The following is a 20,929-nucleotide window of genomic DNA, read 5'->3' on the forward strand; positions in this document are numbered from 1 at the left end:
TGTTTATCCTATTTACTTCTTTTTTTCTTATGGCAGACTCCCCTGCATGGCTCTTTCATTGCTTAATGGCTGTATCTGCATGACTACTAAATATCAAAAGAGAATGGATCACTTGACCCGAGTAACCAGGGTTTGCAAAGTTTGTGTAGGTTATCAATAAAAAGCCCTCATGCACGTGCACAAGTCGTAAGGCGGTATATCTTGGTTCTCCGCCCTGTTTTAAAAACGTGACAGCATCATCATTCTGTTACTTTTTTTGTCGTATGCTTCCTCCATCCGGAGGTGAACCACTGGTTATTGCAGTAGTGATCAACGAAAAAGTAGATGTGAAAGTGCAAATTGTAAAAGTGGCGCTAAAAACTTGTATACCTAGATTATATTTTAACAGGTCTAGGTTTGAGACCATTTAAAAATAGTGTTGGGCGTAGGAACACCTATTATTAGTCTACCGCACTAAAGTGTCCATAAACACTTTAGTAACCCAATGATGATGCTGTCACGTTTTTAAAACAGCCTGTTGGCTATGTGACTTGCCATTTTTAACATGTTACTTTGTGTAGACTTGTCACTTACATTCTTTGTTATACATTACTGTACTTTTTACAAGTTCCGTATATGATGTACATTTTTAGTGCAGGTAATATTTCTTTAAATTAATTTGTTTGCAGGATTCCTGGAGCTGCTACTTCCATTTTTAGTGTACGTTACTTTTCTGTACATGATTTGATTTGCAAAATTCCTTTACGTGGGATCTTTACTGAAATTAACAAATTAATTTTGTCAGCGCCAGTTTTCAATTTTGTGCAAAAGTCTTCTGTGGGTCTGGCATTTGAGGCTTCCACTCAAACCTCTTTTGTCTGTACTCGTAGCGGGTGTTCTTCTAACCCTTCTCCTTACGAGATTCTGTTTATTTTCTATGGTTGGGAGTACCTCTTGTTTCTCTGGTTGTTGCTTCTACTTTTAATGTTCTTGTTCTGGGTTTATCTTCATGCTAGTCTTGCCAACTGGTGTGTCGTGGTGTACTCAGAACACTTACTACTGTTCGTTCGTCTTCTCATTCAGTTTTGCTATTTACAGTGAGAATTATGCCTTATTCTCATTTTCCTTTCTTTTAGGTGTTTTGTTTTACACTTCTTCCTTTTTCCAGCAAATTATTTGCTGTTTTTGTCTGCACCTTCTAGCCTTTATTCTGTGCCCTGAAAAAGGGGAAGATGTGTGCGTCTTGTGTCACTCTCATTTACTACTTCTCTGTATTTGTCTTCTCCTTTATCACTGCAAGGTTTCCTTAGCATTTCATCCATAGGATTTATTGCAAATCTTCATTTAATGTTTTGCGTTTGCCTTGCTAGTTTCCCTCAAGTTGTTTTACAGCTTATTCATGCAATTGTTACCTATATGTTTGATATGCCTACTTCTTGATTTATCTTTCACGTAATTGTTCTTGATATGATTCATATATCTACTTCTTGATTTATCATTCTGTTGCATCTTTCCTGATTCATGGTCCTTGCTGCTCAGCCAGTGTGGATGTGGTGTAGAACGTTGGTATGTGTGGGGAGGTCATAGAGTGTTGAGATGCCTGGGGACTGAGAGTTGAGAGTATGGGCTGAGCAACAAGGGAGCTGCTCCTGGTGGGGCTTGCATTATAATCTAAGGACTATATCAATAAAGTACAATCTTCTTCATCAACACCTCGGCTACATGGACTTATTTACCCATACAACACATACTCATACAGCTCATGGTAGCAAAGATTGACAAGGAGATCTGAGTGCTCAGGAAGCACTTTGAGAACGTGCAAGATAGAATCTCATTCCTTGAATACTGGGCTGAAGTTGCAGAAGGAAAAGCTATGAGGACCAACATTCAGATAGGGGGCCTCACCAAATGAACTAGAAGTTTTAGCACTGAATATTTTTTTGGAAGGGTTACTAAGTACAACACATGCAAACTATTGCCTGACTAAATTCTTCTCAGTTGCACAGGACCACATTATAACTACTGCCATCCAAAGGGCCAGGCAGGTCTATAATCTGTAAACTGTTACAGCATCATATGACCCCATCACTGCCAAAATGTGGGAAGGCAGGGCAATATTCTTCAGGTTCTGCTCCTTGAAGAGGCCATGCAATGCGCTATGAGTGAGACTGTTGGCATGATGCGCAGCATTTTTCACAGGGTGAAGGGTTAACTATAATCATAGTTTTGCTATGAAACATACCATGCCCATGCTGTGACTAAAGCCTGGCTTCCATTTGAAATTGTTGTGGTACACAAGCATGCCTTGGCACGGCTCTCAGCTCCAGTACGTTGATTTGGAGAAGTTGATGTTGCTGCTGCCAATGGCCACTGAGCTGAAGATCCTGCAGAAAGGCCCCCCACCCATCCAGAGAAGCATCAGTGGTGATTATGAGCAGGGTGACAAAAAAAGAGAGACCTATTGAAATATTCTCTCTCTGGGTCCACCAAGAGATGGCTTGGACCATTGCTGGTGTTATTGTAATCACATCCTCGAAAGTTCCTTCCGCTTGACGCCATTGCAAGTCTAGCTGTTCCTGAAGAGGACGCATCCTCAGATGGCAAAGGGAATAACAGGGATGTGGATGACATTGTTTCCAGCAGAGGCTTGTAATGGTGAACTGAAAGTGACTTTTTTCTTAGGATAAGCTGAGTCAACAATATCAATTTTGCCTCCCGAGAGATGGGGACTTTGTGTATAGCGGAGTCTAGAATCATCCCCAAAAAGGTGATGTCTGTGGAAGGGTGTAAGACTGATTTGTCCTTGTTCAAGGTAAGGCCTAAACTGGCAAATAGTTTTGTGCAAGTCGTGGTGGACGACTGAGTATTGATGGTGCCTTGATCAACCAATCGTCAAAGTAGTAAAACACCTGATGTTGTTGTCTTCTTAGAAAGGCTGCCACTGGAGGCAAACGCTTGGTGATTATTGTTGGGGCGGACTTTAGGACAAATGGCAGGACTTTGAATTGGTAGTGGTTCCTGGCTATAGCAAATCGGAGATACTTCCTGTGGGATGGGTGGATGTGGAAGTATGCATGTTGTAGGTCGAGAGTGCCTATGCAATCTCCTGGGTTTAGAAGCAATAAGATGTCTTGCAATGTGACTATGCAAAAGGACTATTTGAGGTCCAGAAAAGGTCGCCATTTTTTTAAACTCTTCCATACCAAAAAGAAACTAGAGTAGAACCCTTTCCCTCTTTGAGATGCAGAAAATGGGTCTTTTGCCCCTTTTTGGAGCATCAGAAGGGCCTCCACATGCAGAACATTTCACCCCTTGTAAGCGGGGCGGAGTGCATGGTGGAATTTGAAGAAATTCCAGAGTACGGCCAAATAGAATTAGCTTGAGATAGACTTAGCTTGAGAACACAATGGTTTGCTGTTATTCTTCGTCAGTGTTGGAGTAGTGTAGAGATCCTTCCCCCAAGGTGACCTGAAAAGGGGGGGGGGGAGATAGAGGGATAGCTGTAGCCTGAAAGTCATTATTGGTGACTTGAGGAATTCTTTGCATTTTGCCCCGCTGTTCCCCTAGGGGCAGATCTGGAATAAGCTACAGCTTGCGGCTGACGGTGGGTGTATCGAGGTCTATATGGTTGTGAAGAGGGGGTGTAAGAGGGATACCAATATTGTAGGTGTCCACCTTTATATTGGAAAGGAACCTTGCAGTACTGAAGAGTCCCCAACGACTTGGCCGGGTCAGTGTTTTGGAGTGCCTCATCAATATGTTTCCCGAAAAGAGCCCTTCCATCAAAGGGAAGAACAAGTATTTTGTTCTGCACTTCTGGATGGAAAGATGAAGCCCTGAGCCAACCCTGGCGCCGTAAGACTGCAGCGCCTCACAGCGATCTAAAGGCTGTTTTAGCAACGCCCACTGCACAGTCTATAACCCAATGTCTGTTCCCCTACATGGAGGATCTTTTTGGCTTTTGTCTTACTGTCATCCACAAGTTGATCAATGTATGGAGCCAGATCACACCACATCCGACGATAGTAGCGTCCCAAGATCGCTAGAGCATTAGCTGCCTTGACCAAAGAATGGAGATCGATGATAAACGTTTACCTGCATTATCAAGGAATCGGTCTTCTTTATCTGGAGGTGTTGTAATCTTAGCAGACAGGTTCTTAGACTTCCTCTGTGCAGCATAAGAGATCACAGAGTTAGGCTAAGGGTGGCCCACAAGGCAGATGGGAGCATCCTCTGAAGCATCCTCTGGAGCTTTATATATTTTCTCCAACCTGGGAAGGACAGGAGTCACTGTGGCTGGTGTCTTCATGACTGTGAGGTTTTCCTCCCATATGCAATTATGGAAGGAGAACCTTAACTTTCTAAAGTGTTGTTTAAAGTCATAATGAAAGCACTCAGTTTGGGATGCTGGCATTGGCATGTTAAACTTCTTGGCTGCCCTTTCCAGCAAATTGTGAAATCCAAGATGTTCTCCGGTAGTGAAACAATGGGAACTGGAGAGGGAGAAGACGGTGTGGGTATGAGGCAGTCCACCCAGCCCTAGTGTGAATCTGGAAGCTCTACCTCCTCATGGTCATCATCCATAGTCACTGGATCCTTCAGAGTGGGAGGCGGTTGTGTCTGTGGAGGAACTGTAGATTGTAACACTGGACCCTGTTGTGGAGTGGAAGGGACCGACAGTTGCAGAGGTGGCAATGTAGAATGTTCAGGAGGAGCAGACACTGATGGGAATCTTTTCTCATAGTCCAAAAGCATGAACTGCAAGTCCAAGAGTAATGAAGATGGCATTGAAACTATCTCATCGTGATATTGTTGGTGGTACTTTTGTTGAGGCATATAAGAGTATTGTTCCTCATACTCTTCTTCATAGTCATCCTATTGACACTACATGCAACTGCTATGGAATTTTCCAAAAGGTCCATCATCCTCATCTGAATCCTGTTCCTCCAGATGTGAAGGAAGTAAAGGCGTCACTTTGCTAGGTGAGGTGACCTCTGGTGTAAGATGTCTACTTCTGATCTTTTCCCCTTGTCTAGATGATTTTTTTCCTCGTCTGCAAGGTTGTCGACAGAGCTACTGTTGTTGTCAATATCAGCGGCAACGTAGACACTATCCTCATCGATACTTTTGTCATTGTTACTGCCAATGATATGGGCGTCGGCGAAAGAATGGTCGGCGAAGACTGTGAAACCCTTGGCGACCAGGGTGTCATTGATGCGGACGTTATCGGTAAAGCGGAACTAGTCGAGGATGGCTCCTCGGCTTTAGAAAAAACAAACATCGCTCCGTGTCGATGACAATGAGGATTTGGTTTGTCAGTGTCGTAGAAGACAAAGTTTTCGTCGACAGTAATGCCTTAGTCGACGGTTTATCCGCAGTGGGGACAGATGAAAGCTTTTTGAAAACATGCCGGCCCTGAGGAGGTGTTGCAGTCAGCTCTGAACTTGCCTTTTTTTGTTTAAATATCCCCTGATTTATGTCCTTTTCTCTCCTTTTTAATTCTGTGACGAGATTTAGAGTGGTCTTTTTCAAGGCTTTTTGAGGGCAATCACAGGATGCGTGAGTTTGTGATTTTTCTCTTATGAGATCTTCTAGATAAAAAAAGAAGACGTCTCATCACTGTCATTACTTGATAGAGGTTCCTTCCTGGCCTTCAATTTTTGAAGCCAAATATGAAGGCGCCCCTCACGATCCCTCAAAATGTTGGTAGAAAAGGTACGACATACCTTGCAATCCTTTGCCTGGTGGTTGGGATACAGGCAATAGATGCAGTCGCTGCAAGGGTCATCAGTATGAAGTCTTTCTTTGGAGCAGTTGACACAGGCTCGGAAGAGACTCTTCTCCTTGTCAGAATTAATAAAATTTAGAGAAGGAATTGTAGACTGAATAGCTGGTTCAATCAATAGTACACTGTATAAAGGAGAATACAAAAACTGTTTCCAGAAACCCTGAAGTAGTAGATTTGAAGGCAAAAACTGAGCAGAGCTCAGTGGAGATTCCCTAACACGACTTGTGGTCAAAAATACTGAGGTTCTCTCAGGAGTGTTCTAGAGGGTCTAAAGACCAAACTTATGTTTGGTCTTTTTTTTTTACAAAACAATAGGGATATGTTACAAAACTGAAATGGGCTTAGGCCTATCTAGTTTGTGTTAACTTTGCATTACTATTTTGATACATCGGGGACACCCATCTCGATGACGGGAAATGATTCAAGCATGTAAATCTATGAAAGTTCGAATACTGGAGTAAACCTATCCTGTTAGTTTTTACATCAGTGTGGGTTATTATAGAAGTAAACAAAAAGGAATCCACTAGGTGGAGTATGGTTGTTACCACATTGGTGGGGAGCAACCAGTGTTGTTTAAATACCCCTCACACACCAACAGGCCCCTTGGTGTCATGCTTCATCATCGGGGTCTTCGCAAACCTCTACGGGATGCGGCGTGCTACGACTCACGGTTACGTAGGAGCACTATCAGTGAACTATGTGTAGGTGTGTGTGGGTAAATAATGTGAGTGGTGAGGTGAAAGTGAAAAAATTAAAAGATACCTGGCACGTAAGTACTGAATTTTTTTTTAATTAGTCTCCGGCTGGTATCGTTAAAAGAGTGCTAAAGTGGCTGTTATCTACTGATTAGGGTAAAACAACCATGTTAGTGCGTCGACATGTTTCGGAGTTAAAAAACTCCTTCTTCAGGACGAGGATGTGCACTACTTATCCCCACCTTACTCACATGTATGTAGATATAAAAGTGTGCTCTACAAAAATAAGATTAGGTGAACAAAATCCTGGACCTCTTTGTGTAGGAGGAATATATCTGGCTTGTTCGTAGGGACGTAGCCTAGGCCTTTATTCAATACTTGTTTCTGCATGTCAGTTAATGGCCAAGGTGATATGTTTATAACTAGGTCCCTCTCTTGCTGGTTGACGCTTGACCCGCTGTCATGCTCCTGGTGTGCATTCTGGGGTCTGACTCGGTCACCGGTTGCCAGGTGACGTTGTTCCCTCTCTTGTTCCTGCCCCTGTTGGATCCTGGGCCCCGTGATAAAAAAGGCTGTTGATTTTGTTGTGGCACGGTGGACTGGTCTTCTCCCCATTGTGGGTACATTGGTCCCATTTGTGGTGGGCCGTACTGGTATTGAGGGAACTGAAAAGGGCCCTGAAAAGGGTTGAACATGGGTGGTCCTTGGAAACCTCGCCATCCTCTCTGGCGTGGATACTGGTTTCTTTGTTGGCGATAACCGCCCCTTTGTTGTCTTTTGTTCCTGAATCCCCCAGAGTTGGTACTAGAGGAGCTCCCATCCGAGTTGACGCTGTCGGCATCACTCACGTTCCCACTCGCCACATAGTCTGCTTTGGTGTATGGGTATGCCCACTCAGCTGTGAAACGGTCTTTGTCTTTCTTAAATTTGTTAAATTTACTTTGTTTCTAAGTGGCCTCAAAATCTGACATTTGTTTATTGAGTTCTTCCAACCCTTTCTTTAGATCAGCGGGTTGGATGTATCCTTTTAGTTGGACTTCTAGTCTCTGTATCTCTATTTTCAATTCTTGAGATTTTTTACTTGCCGTCTGTACTATTAGTACTAACCAGTCCCTGGTACAAAGGTTCCTGGACCTTCATTTTTGTTCCTGGTTACCCTTCTGTGTATTTACACAGCGCTAGTTTAATAAATGTATTACACTATGGTTTACCAGACCCTTTCTATTTACAGGTGTCTTTATCCGCCAATTGGGCGCAACGGACCTTATAACATTTAACACAGATAGGTACATTTTCACCTAATCTTATTTTTGTAGAGCACACTTTTATATCTACATACATGTGAGTAAGGTGGGGATAAGTAGTGCACATCCTCGTCCTGAAGAAGGAGTTTTTTAACTCCGAAACATGTCGACGCACTAACATGGTTGTTTTACCCTAATCAGTAGATAACAGCCACTTTAGCACTCTTTTAACGATACCAGCTGGAGACTAATTAAAAAAAATTTCAGTACTTACGTGCCAGGTATCTTTTAATTTTTTCACTTTCACCTCACCACTCACATTATTTACCCACACACACCTACACATAGTTCACTGATAGTGCTCCTACGTAACCGTGAGTCGTAGCACGCCGCATCCCGTAGAGGTTTGCGAAGACCCCGATGATGAAGCATGACACCAAGGGGCCTGTTGGTGTGTGAGGGGTATTTAAACAACACTGGTTGCTCCCCACCAATGTGGTAACAACCATACTCCACCTAGTGGATTCCTTTTTGTTTATGAGTATTGCCAGGGGAGACAGAATCCACTATTCCCTCTCCCTCCCCCCTTTTGTTAATTATTATTATAGAAGTAATGCATCTAGCTTGGTTTCATTAGGCAAATGAGATCTGAGTCCGGAGACAATTAGCAGTTTTCTCCGCTGTTACCTGTGTGTATTTATTGTGCATACATACCGTAAAAGCGCTCACTAACTGCAGTCCGCAGACAAGATTGAGTCTCATCCAATCATACCACAGGCCAAATCACTTCATGTCATTTAATATTTGATCATATGCACACAGCAGTCAAGACTGGGTCGTCCCTTTATCATTAATTGTACCGGTCAGTTGGCTCTAATCAGATTCACGGAGCACTGCAGTTGGGTCTCTCCTTCCAGTTTTTCTGGCACGTGCAATCAAGGAAGTTGGACTTCTATGCCTATAAAATGCACTTGAAAGCTACCACAGCTTTTAACTCTTCATTCCTGTGGCCTTGTATTAGATCAACGTACTATTCTCATACCATCTCCCTAGCACCTTAGAAATCCTATGATGATATAAGAATGTGGAACTGGTGATGTTTTGGCGTATGGTGTTTGCCTCCAGTCCCATAGGTATCCTTGTTACTGAAATATTTGAACAGTGGCAGGTAGTTTTGATATAGTCCTTTAAAGGCACACAAGAAGAATATCACATTGGGAGTTGATCGCCACGGCTAGTTCTGTTTAAAAACAGTATGACAATATGAGACCATAAAAGATCTCAAAGAAAATATTGAAACGTGTCCAGCTTGGACTCCTGTAATAATATTCACAGGCACTACTGACTAGAAACCATAACTCTTGGACTAATGAATCTGCACCACTGATTTAATGGAGAGTGATCCTTGCTGTTTGTATAGTGAGTTTTTCGTGACTAGAAATTCAGAAGCTGGGGCTACAACCCCGTGAGAATCCCAGTTGTGCGCACAAAACCTGAGCCGATGAAATAGAGGAACCGGCACATCTGAGCAAAATTGCTACACTGCATCATTTCTCTGACACCTCTGTCACACTGGTTAGAACTGCTAAAACATCACAAATAAATGGAGGTGGGTCCTTAAGGTCCCTGATTTGACCAGAACACTACCTCAGGGGCATTTTGCACTGGCATAGCATACATATATTAATGAACTGTGACTGAAAATAAAAGAGGCCCTATAAAATAAGTAAATTGAAGTATGAATAAAAGTTTATTTACACCGTTATTAATGAATGGCAAATGTCTATTTTATGTTAGGACTACTGTACAGTATACATAATTTAAGAAATCACTGCTTACATTCTGTCCATTCCAGGTTGAAATCACTTTATAGAGCAAAACAAATGGCCTATACTCGATAGGCATAATGAATGAGATTTTATCTCCCTGCATGGGTTAAACCCCATGTGCTGTGGTTCTGGATAAACAACTTTGTTTTTAACTTATATACATGAAGGAACAGCATGGCATATAATATAGATGCAGATTCACAAGACTAATGTGATCACTGGCAAGGAAAGTGAGGGGCATCATGACCGGCTTGAGGCTTCACCTCTTGTGAACCATTGCCTCTTTCCTCACTCTCCAATGGAAATACACTGTATAATACAGTCTGAGCTGATTAAGATAATTACTTAATTACCAAAAGCATCCACTAAACAGTGCATTGGCATCTGTATTAGAATAGTAACAATGAGATTCAATCTAAATAAACCACTAAAAGGCTGAAAGAAAACACTACAAAACTTCAAACTTCACTACATAGAGAATGTTACAAAGATACATATCTATTCCTTACCTGCAGAAGATGTACCATCCCACTCTGTGTCGTCTGATTCATAGTGACTCCCATCAGGCGATGTCTGTCCTATTTCAATCTCTACTACCTCAGGTTTCACAGTCCCAACAGCTGATCAATGAAAATGTATAATTACAGTTTGTAATAAAATACTTACGTTATTAATATGAATGCATTACAAATTAACAGATATTTCGCTTAGAATTATCTTTACTAGGTGCAACTATCGGCTGGCTGTATTGCATGCCCCATACTATTTTTATGTGGTTTTGGTCAACGTATTCAATAATGTCTCAGACTTGTGTAACCGCCCTAGCTGATGATTTAGAGAGCGATCTCGAATCCTTCCAGTATAATCATAACAAAGAGTTATTGATTTTCTTGTGGGGTGGGGGGGGATTTTAATGAAAGGCTTTGAGGGAAAGCTGATCCATCCTCTTGTGGCTTGGAGACATCAAAGGGGGAGGAGTATATACATTTCCAACATACACCTTTTGGGGAGGTCTTGAATAGATTGTTAACCTATAGATATGTAGTTTTATCAAAGAATTCAATGCCTCGGTGCCCCTCATCGCTACTTTTAATGGTGCGCAAAGGGTAGTGAGATTGACTACATCTTAGGGCCCGATTCCGATCTAGTTTGGAAAGAATTCCTACCAAATCCGTTCCGGAATGCTTTCCGGACAACTCAGATCTGGGTAGTCCGACCGGTCAATTTGGATGCATCCGGATCGTTGAGGATACGATTCGGTCGTACTCCCATTGACTTCAATGGGAGCCTGTGTTCCGAACAAGAACACAGGCTCCCATTGAAGAAAGGGGTGGCTGTGGAAAATCGTGCACCCTCTGGTGGGCACCCCATCGTGCATGGTTTGAAAGGGAGGTCCCTTGGGTACTCCCACAGGCCCGATTCTGAGGGCCCCGGGTGAAGGGTGGCCTGCTATAGGACCCCAAAGACAGATTCCGGCAGCTGCTTTGTTCCAGAGAAACTGAATCGGAATTGCTGTACTAATCAGTCATTGTACTCGCTTGCTCGGAAACCGAGTCCATAGACCTGTATGATTCTGCTCCAAAAGACGAGACATGTCCGAATACCTTTCAGAACCGATTCGGACAGCCCTACCAGGTTCCAGGCATCGTACTAGGTCGTTGGGAAGTGTGTACAATTCGGTCGGAAACAAGGACTCCGGATCGGATTCGGCAAACACAAATTCAATTCGGAGCCCTTAGAACGACATCGGAAACAACCCCTTAGTGTCCCATGATTTAGCCAAGCTAATACTAGACCATTACGTTCTGAACTCTTGTATTAGCCACCATAACAAATTTACTTTAGTTTTGGAACTTACACTGACAGGGTCAAAGGGACAGCAGGAGAACCTGGCCCAGCCTTACTCGCGCAATGGGGGTCTCCCGAAAAATGGGAGAACGTGGACAAGGATGCCTTTCTGGGATAAACTTGTGTGTGAGAACAGTGAGCCATTCTCAATACTTACCCGGAAGAAGGAGACACCAGAGAAAATCTCCAATGTCTTTAGAAGTGTATGTTCTGTGGTGGTCATGGGGTTTAGGCAGTCTAAAGTCCGAAAAAAATCGCCCCATAGCTTGGTTCGACCATGCCGGTACATTGGTCTAAAAGAAACTGAAACTGGCTTTTTCTACTAGACCGCACTCAAAAAGTGACATATTAAAAGCCAGAAGAGGGTATAAATCTATTCTGGAGTGTAGAAGTTGCCTCCTAAAGGAAGAAGCTTGGGAGGAGCTGCCAGAAGCCTCAGTTTTGAAGGACTCTGCCCTGTTCTTGAAGTCAAGGATATAATTGCCGCCCTCAGAGTGCGGTGGGGAAGGCGCCCGGCCCGATGGTGTCCCTCTCGATCTCTTCAAAGATAATATTGTACTGTACTGTGGGCCCCGATTTTAACAAATGTTTCCAAAGCTTCCATAAGGGGGAACCTTAAACACACACATGGAAGGAAGCTGTAGTGGTGTCGATTTTTAAGAAAGGGGATCATCATGATCCCTTCTGCTGCCGGACAATTTTCTTTCCAGATAGCTCGCTCAAGACCCTCAGCAGAATTTTAGCAAGTAAACTGGAGTATTGCCTGGACAAAACTGCATCCATTTCTAGAGCTTAATACGGGTTTCGTACCAGCTGGGTACAGTCGAGCAAAGCTTGAATCTCCAGCTGGTCATTAGCAAGTAGGTCAAGGCAAGGAGAGGCTCCATTCATCTAGCGTTTATGGACCTCTCCTCTAGACACAGTTAACAGATCTAAGCTCTGGGGGATTATGGCAAGGATGGAACTTGGCCAAGCCATAATTGGTTTGTCGCAGAGGATGCACTGGGATCAGGGTCAGGTTTTATACGGAGGTCAAACTTTCTCCTGAAATTAAATCCTCTATGGGGGTTAGACAGGGGTGCGTGATGTCCCCCTTATTGTTTCTCATTTACAGCAATAACCTTGAGGAGACTTTAAGGAAAGCGGGGGAGGATCTCACCAAAGTGAAGTCAAGTGTCCTGTCTGTTGTACTGTAAGCTGATGACGCGGTTCTTATGTCAAGAACCGCAAATGATTTACAATGTCTTTAAGACTCTTTTACTGTTTTATGGGGGGGGGTGGGGGGGGAGGCCTTAAGAACTAATCTCAGTAAATCCTTTGCTTAGATTTCCCCCAAAAAATGTTGAAACCAGAACGTTTTATTTGGGTCGTAAGGAACCCAAGAACAAATTGGTCTGCTTGAACACTTTTTGCTCCTTTTCTAACCAGGTAAAAAAAGTGATACATAAGGACTGGCACATACAGAAACCCTTAGTCGCTTTCAAAGAGTCATAATTTAAAACAGTATGGTTCATACTAAACCCAGTCCACTCCAAATTATCAGACAAAACACGCTATGGGGTCTTTCACCTGTACAAGGACATTACCCGTGTGGCTCTTGTGGGATATGCACACAAACCTCTGTAACTAAGACCATTGACACTGGAACAGAAAGACCTTGGGTGTTAAGATAGCACACAAATTGTAACAGAGAGAGACTCATATACCTGATTACATGTCCTTGCGGCCTGAGGTATGTGGGTATGACTTCTCGCAAAGTCAAAGCGCACATACTGGGACACAAAAACACCATCAGGTGCAAAAAACAAGCAACCAAACTGACAAAACACTTTTTGGAGAGGAAGCACAATGCGGAGGACCTGCGGTTGACTGTCTTGGCCAAGCCCACTCTGTCATCTACGGGGCTCAACATAAGCAAAACCCTGTTGAGGATTTAACAAAAATGGGTCTTCACGATGGGCACAGTAGGAGGGCTTAATGAAGATATACCCTGGCTGTCTTTTACATAATGCACCAATAATATCGGCTACCCTGCCAAGATAGATAATGACTCAATGAAATAGGACTGTCCACTTTAAAACGAGGTTCATCATTGATAATGAATGTGAATGGGCACACCCCCTCCCATTTAGCAGGTTCGAAATTTCTAAAATCGTTTTCCATTTGTGACTGCCAACTGCCATAACACTTTTCATTAACTCTTAACCTTAAGAGTCCATGTTTCCTTAATTGTCACACCAAACTGTCTCTTCTGTTTCCATTCCTCAAAACATTCACTTGTTGTGAATGATCAAACAGTACCTAATTGTACCGTGACTAACCAGTTAAATTCTATGGCAGTCCACGGAGGCTCTGATTATGCTTCTCTTTACTTTACTGGCAAACAGCAGCCAATGAAACAACTTTAAACTGAGCATACCCCGGAAGTACAACCCCCTTCATAGTCTGCGCCAATCATTGTCCGTCCATATTGTATATATAGTTTGTCATACAGACACCACTTCCTCTTTCTTTGCTGCTGCAGCAGCGATTTAAGTGCTTTGCATGTTTTGTTTCAGTAATTGTATTACACGAGCTTGGCAAGTTCATTGCGCTGTGTACCTTGTCCCCGCGCTGTGTTTTCAGGCTTTGCACTGAGTTGCGGTGATCGGAGCGCATCGGCACTCGGTGTGGCATTTTAATGTGAGGTGGAGCGGGAGCAAGGCAGATGAGCGATGCGCGCTTGAGGGGCAGCCAGGCTTCTTTTTATTGCCACGACGCTTGCGCAAGAAGCCGTATCGGAGATTTCAGTCCCGATGGGCTTCTCACGCATCAGCGAGTGCAGCTGCTCAGCCCTCAGCCTCCTGAACGCACGACGGGGCGCAAAGCGTTTTAAAGGCTCTGCCTTAGGGGAAGTAAAGGGTGGCTCCCTCCACAATGATCTAAAGACTTTTTGGCAGTTTTTGTGAGTGTACTAGACTTAGGGACAGTGTGTGGTGCTTTCACTTTCAAGGACTGTGTAGTTAGGGCTTTAGCTGGCAAGTTTCTTTATCTTCCTGACAGTGATCACCCTTGGGTTCTTCCCCTACCTGAAGATCCTCCACACCTCCTGTCCTACGATGGTGTACTATGCCGAGGAGGCTGACCAGTGGGCTGATTATTATGATTACGGTGGCTATGAAGAGGTGCCCCAGGAGCACCAGTTGGAGGAGCAGTTGGTCGAAGCCCTGGATACCCACGTCCAGGGCTCTGTGAACAGGGCGTTAATTAAGGCTCTACAGCCGTATGCCGAACCCATGAAGAATTATGGGAAGCGCCAGATGCAGGCGGCTTTAGGCACCACGTCTCAGCCCTCCTCTGGGGGAGCCTTGCGCAAGTGGCGTCTTCGATCCTTGATCATGGTTCCTACGGCAAACTTTTTCTGGCAAAAAATTCCACCTGGTTGGCAGGGGATATGGATCAGTCATCACCGCCTGCCACAGATACCTCTGACACTGATAAGGACACGATAGCACCACCTAAACCGGCGAAAAAGAAATGCAAAACTCACCATGTCAACGCACCTCCACCTAGCAGTAATCTCCTTTTTGACCCAAAAAACATCATCCACCAGCGTTCCACAGACTGGGTACCTTGTGTGGAAGTAGCACATTATGTCCAGGAGCACCTTCGCCAAGGGTTTAAGAATGCAGTGCGTGCCACTTTACGCTCAGAATGTCCTAGACCAGCATTGTTGGGTAAAGTGGCTGACACTTCCGAGTTGGACCCTAACATGGCCTCTTTTCTAAAGACATTTTCTAAGGATCCAAAGAAGGGTTTTGATAGAGCCTGGAGAGGGTGACTGGATACATTATTAGATATCTCTGGCCCGATTACTAAGATCCCGGATGCGGCAGTGCACGCCAAAGATACTAACACTCCGTTAGATGTGACGGAAATTTTGGAATGGGCACAGAGGGCCCTTTGTTTTTTGGACAATGCCAATTGTGCAATCTCAACAGAGCGCAGGCGGTCATTTTTAATGCGCATAGACCCCCAATTGGCAGACATGGTCTCAACAGAAGCTGGCACTTTGGACTATGGTCTTTTGTTCGGAGACAAGTTTGTGAAGGAACAAGGTAAATACGTCACCACTTTCTCTGCATTGGATAAAGACCAAGCCAATATTAAGAAGGTTTTAAATGCTGGCCTTTTTACCAGGGCCGGTCGCTACAGATGTCGAGCTCCCGGTCGTTCATTCAATCAGGCCTCCAGAGGTTCCAAGCAGAAAGGCAGAGGAGGAGCCCAAAGGTACAATTTTTATCCCACCAGAAATCATGTGGGTCGCAGCAGATTCCAGAAAGGAGGCTACCGAGGACAGGGTAGCGACAGAGACTCCTCCGATTCAGGTAATTCTGCCTCAGTGTGGGAATGTCAAGGTGCGGGGTCGGATTGCATTGTTCCTCAACAAATGGAGAACCCCAACATACGACCCTTGGGTACTGCAGATCGTACTCAGTGTTTAAATAGATTTTTATGCCACACCTCGACAAACAGACGGACCACTACCACTACATTTTTCCCAAGTAGAGAGGTCTTTTATAGACAGAGAAGTGACATCTCTGATGCAGAAAGGGGCAGCTGTACAAACTACGCCTCACCCTCACTGTTTCACCAGCACAGTGTTTCTTGTCCCGAAGCAAGATCAAGGCTTCCGCCTGGTATTAAATCTCAGAGAGTTCAATTCTTGGGTAGTGTATCGCCACTTTAAGATGGAGGGCATACACTTACTTCGAGACTTGCTCTTGGAAGGGGATTGGATGGTAAGGCTAGACCTCAAAGACGCTTACTTAGCGGTCCCTATATTTCCTCCCTACAGGCGATTTCTTCAGTTCCAATGGGGAAACGTCTGGTACAAATTCTCCGCTCTGCCGTTCGGACTATTGTCCGCCCCTTGGTGTTTCACCAAACTCCTAAAACCGGTGATTCAATTCTTGAGGGAGCAAGGGGTCAGGCTTATCATCTACTTGGACGATATCCTGATATTGGCTCCGAGTGTGAGCAGAGTTCTTCAACATCTGGCTTTGACGACACAACTCCTACAAGAGTTGGAGTTTGTCATCAACACCGACAAATCTATCATGACTCCTGCTCAATCGATGGAGTTTTTGAGGTTTCAAGTGAACGTGTGACGGCACAGCTTTTACTTCCAATGAAGAAACGGGTTGCCATCAAGAAGTAATTTAGAGCGCTGTCCTCTCAGACCATATCATTACGGACTTTAGACAGGTTGGTGGGCCTGTTAGCCTTGTCGATCCAGGCCATTTTCCCGGGAACTCTTCATTACAGGGCACTCCAACGTTTAAAGATCTTACACTTACGCAAGGGTCTGAGTTACACGGAACCGATTCTGTTGAGCCACGAGGCCAGGACGGAAATCTCTTGGTGGTTGGAGCACATGGATGCGTGGAATGGCTAGGCCATTTTTGCGCCAGTCCCAGAAGTGATGATAGAATCGGATGCCAGCCGTTGGGGCTGGGGAGCCCGGTGTGGTTCAGCGGAGACGGGGGCAGATGGTCTCCGGAGGAGCTACGTCTCCACATAAATTGTCTGGAGTTGCTGGCGGGCTCTTTTGCGGTTGGGACTCTGTCCCCTCAGAAAGCGAGCTGTTGCATTCTTGAGAATGGACAATGTCTCTGCAGTACGGTATATCAATCGGCTGGTTGCACCAGGTCACGACTACTAGTGGAAATAGCCAAGGATTTTGGGCATTACTGTCTTCTCCACCACATTTCAGTGACAGCGGAGTACATTCCGGGCAGCTCCAATGTGGTGGTGGATTGGCATTCTCGTTTTCTTTGAGATTCCAGTGACTGGAGTCATCATCCCAGAATTTTCCGGCAACTCAAAAACAAGTGGGGTCCTTGTGTGATAGACCTCTTCGCGTCCAGGCTCAATACACAACAGCCTCTGTTCTACAGTTGGAGACCAGATCCTCTGGCGAACAACTCAGACGCATTCCTTCAGTCCTGGACGACGGGCATGCTGTATGCATTTCCTCCGTTCGCCATGATTCCGAGTGTTAGCGGAGGTGATGTTGATATCCCCGTGTTGGAGAGCACAAGAGTGGTTCCCAGTGGCGTTGGCTCTTTCTTGTGCATCTCCAATACGTCTGTGATTATTTCCAGAAATTTTGACGGACCCTCTGGGTCAACCGCATTCTCTGGTTCTTCAAGACCAGTTGCCGCTCATGGCGTGGAAACTTTCCGGAGACGTTGGCAAGTGCCAGGAGTTTTGGAGAATGCACTGTTTTTCTTATCCCAATCATGGACCCCACCTACGCACAAGCGATATGAGTCAGCTGGGCTTAAGTTCCTCTTGCTTCCATCGTAGAGGATGCCGGTCTGTCCATATACTCATATGCTGACGACACGCAGATTGTGTTTTCTCTTTCTGGCAGCAGGGTTCAGGAAGCTTCCGCCCTTAAAGTTGGCCTATCTCGCGTAGCAGCTTGGATGCAAGACCATCTGCTAAAGCTAAACGGCGAGAAAACGGAGGTTATTATATTAGGCAAGCACAAAGATCTATGGGGCTCTAGCCATTGGCCATGTGATATGGGTCCTCTGCCTACCCCCGTGCCTGTCGCTCGTAACCTCGGAATCTTACTTGACGACAAACTCTCGATGAGGCAGCAGGTGACTAAGGTCGCTGCAGTCTGTTTTAACACCTTACGTTGGCTGCAGAAGATCTTATGGATGCTGCCCGAATCCACCCGAAGAACAGTCGTACAGGCTCTTGTGATGTCACGGATCGACTATGGCAATGTGCTTTATCTTGGAGCGGATAAAGCAACAATCCACAAACTACAAGTGGTACAGAATTCAGCTGCTCGCCTCTTGCGTAATGTTCCACGGAGAACGTCCGCAACGCAAGCCTTACGTGATCTACACTGGCTGAGAATCTCTGAACGTGTGACCTTCAAAACACTGTGTCTTCTGTTTAAGATCCGTCAGGGTTCTGCTCCTACATATCTGCATAATCTCGCTCAGCCTTATTTACCTGGCCGTTCCTTAAGGTCTTCAAATAATGGCGATTTCCTGATCCCCAGAATTCGACTGGCAAAAATGGGAGGCCGTTCTTTTGCATATCTTGGACCAAAGATGTGGAATGCCCTCCCATTGGCATTAAAAACAGAAACTAATCTTCTGGCCTTCCGAAAAAAGTTGAAGACTTTTTTGTTTTAACTTTTTTCATCCTTTGTGATTCCTTTTAGTGTTACCTGATTTCTCTCTCCAGTCTGTCCCTGGCGCCGGGAAACCCATTGCGGGTAGCTGTGCGCAATATAAATTCAATAAAATAAATAAATAAAGTGAGTTAGTTGGTGTACTGAACGACAAGGGGATACCATGGGATCCGGAATCCATATGATCGTTAACTTCCTGTCGGAGATGGTAAGTACAGGATTAGCCTATAGGACGGTGAACAATTTTAGATCTGCTATCTCGGTGGGTCATCCTCACATGGATGGTAAACCAGTGGGGAAACATCCTTTGGTCTGTAAAGTGGTGAGAGGTATCAGGTTGGTAAATCCTCCAAAACCAAGGTATTCACAATTATTGTGGGATGTGGATGTAGTACTTTGTTTTCTCAGAAATTGGCCAGCTAATGAAGATCTATCCCGTAAGCAATTATCAGCTAAACTGACTTTATTGCTGTGATTGATTTCATGTAGACGTGTGTCTGATGTACGGGCTCTGGACTTAGTGGGGAGAGTATTCACTCATTCGGGGGTTACATTCACAATTTCCTACCCTGCTTTTCCGCATCATAGTAAATTGTGTGTTGTTCAATGTTTAAAATGTTATGAGGATTGTACACGTGAGTGTAGAAATGATGTCACAGGACAATTGTTAATATCTTTACAGAGACCTTTCCGACCAGTCACTGCCGCAACTTTAGCCTGGTGGTTTACTGGATTGTTGAATTTGGCAGGCATCGATACTGCGGCCTTTGGCGCTCACTCAGTGAGATTAGCTTTGGCTTCCAAAGCTTTTGCTAAAGGTTCTCGTTTGGAGGACATTATGACTGCGGTGGATTGGTCTTCTGAGAATACTTTTAAAACGTTTTATCATAAGCCTATTGTTGATGTTGCTACTAATGTGATGGGACAACTTTAAACTAGCATAATCAGATCCTCCGTGTACTAAAGAAATTCTAGCCAACGCTACACGAATTTTCGATTCTATTAAGGGCACGGATGCGAGGATTATCCCACCTTAGAAACTGGGTTTTCAATATGATTTTGGACTTTGTTCATATTGCTGATGATGACATTTTGGAATATGTAATTTTTAAGGGTTTCTTCCCGCCCATTCTGTTCAAACATACATTTGTGAATGGTATATTACGATTTATGTTCTCGTTTCAGGAGAACAGAACAAACCGGCATAAAGGACTCAGGTGACTTCGGCTCCGCATCTGGAGAGGAAATTCCGTGACCAATGTTGGGACTCATGTCGATGAAGGAATCGGTGGTGTCCAGTGTTCGACAGTCAAGTTTGTGGACTGTGTTAAAAGTTGTTTGCAAAGAAAGAGGAAGTGGTTTCTGTATGACAAACCATATATACAATATGGATGGACAAGGATTGGTGCATACTATGGAGCGGGTTGTACTTCCGGGGTATGCTCAGTTTAAAGTTGTTTCACTGGCTGCTGTTTGCCAGTAAAGTAAAGAGAAGCATAATCCTCGCCTTCGTGTCCTTAATAGAATCGAAAATTCTTGTTGCGTTAGCTAGCAATTCTTTTATCCATCAGGACGCACTCTCCGCCACGTAGTTCAGTGGAGAGCAGGAAACTACCATTCCCAGCAGTCTAGAAGTTCTTACCAGGAAGTACTCGGATACCGGGTCAACCCACATTACAAACTGCCAGTGTCTGACGTACTTCGCTATCTCCCAACAACACGTGTGGTCAACCCTCCTGTACTGCAGAGGCAGGTTGAATTTTGATACAGCCTGTCTCCCTAGGGGAATCTCCCATCATTAGCATTATTCTGCCTCCCCAGTCATGCAGTTTGGTAAATGAGACTGCGTGTCACTGTGCATACTATATGCCTGGCTTTTTGTATCCTAAACATGGCGTAGTCTTTCATCATTCCTACAACATGTCTCGGATATGCTTCCTATGAGCACAGTACTTTGTCTGGAATGAATGGGTCAACACTTCTTCCGACAATGCACTTGGACGATCTTTCGACCTTTCAGAGGAGAGTCGGTTTCCCTCCTGTTCTTTTGATTTCCACCAAGCGCAGTGCTTCTTGACGGTCCCGTCATCCGTACACATCGAGCTATCTGCTCATGATAATTACGGTGTCCATTTTTCGTGACTGTCACGGAGCGTGTAACATGCTTGTGTTGTAACTCAGTGTGACCACCTCCTTTTCCAGCAATATGTTTCAATAACACACTGCATTTTTGTCATAACATAGCGTCTGACATCACTGCATGAATAATTGTTCCCCTAGCACTTTTTGCAGGTTAGTTCATTATTGCTCATTAGTTATTACGGTGTGGCCTTTTCACATGTCCT

General features: G+C 44.4%; 1 protein-coding gene across 10 annotated transcripts in view; it reads right to left on the bottom strand.

Annotated features, from left to right (window-relative positions):
• Nucleotides 1-20,929, bottom strand: part of LOC144768485 (uncharacterized) — a 255,027-nt gene that overhangs the window by 182,834 nt on the left and 51,264 nt on the right. For all 10 annotated transcript variants that reach the window (XM_078652185.1, XM_078652186.1, XM_078652189.1 and 7 more), the window contains one exon: nt 10,045-10,155. In XM_078652185.1, coding sequence (XP_078508311.1) covers nt 10,045-10,155 — 111 coding nt within the window. The remainder of the gene's footprint in view (nt 1-10,044; nt 10,156-20,929) is intronic.

The sequence above is a fragment of the Lissotriton helveticus genome, chromosome 7 (genome assembly GCF_964261635.1).
Source record: "Lissotriton helveticus chromosome 7, aLisHel1.1, whole genome shotgun sequence".
Taxonomy (NCBI): Eukaryota; Metazoa; Chordata; class Amphibia; order Caudata; family Salamandridae; genus Lissotriton; species Lissotriton helveticus.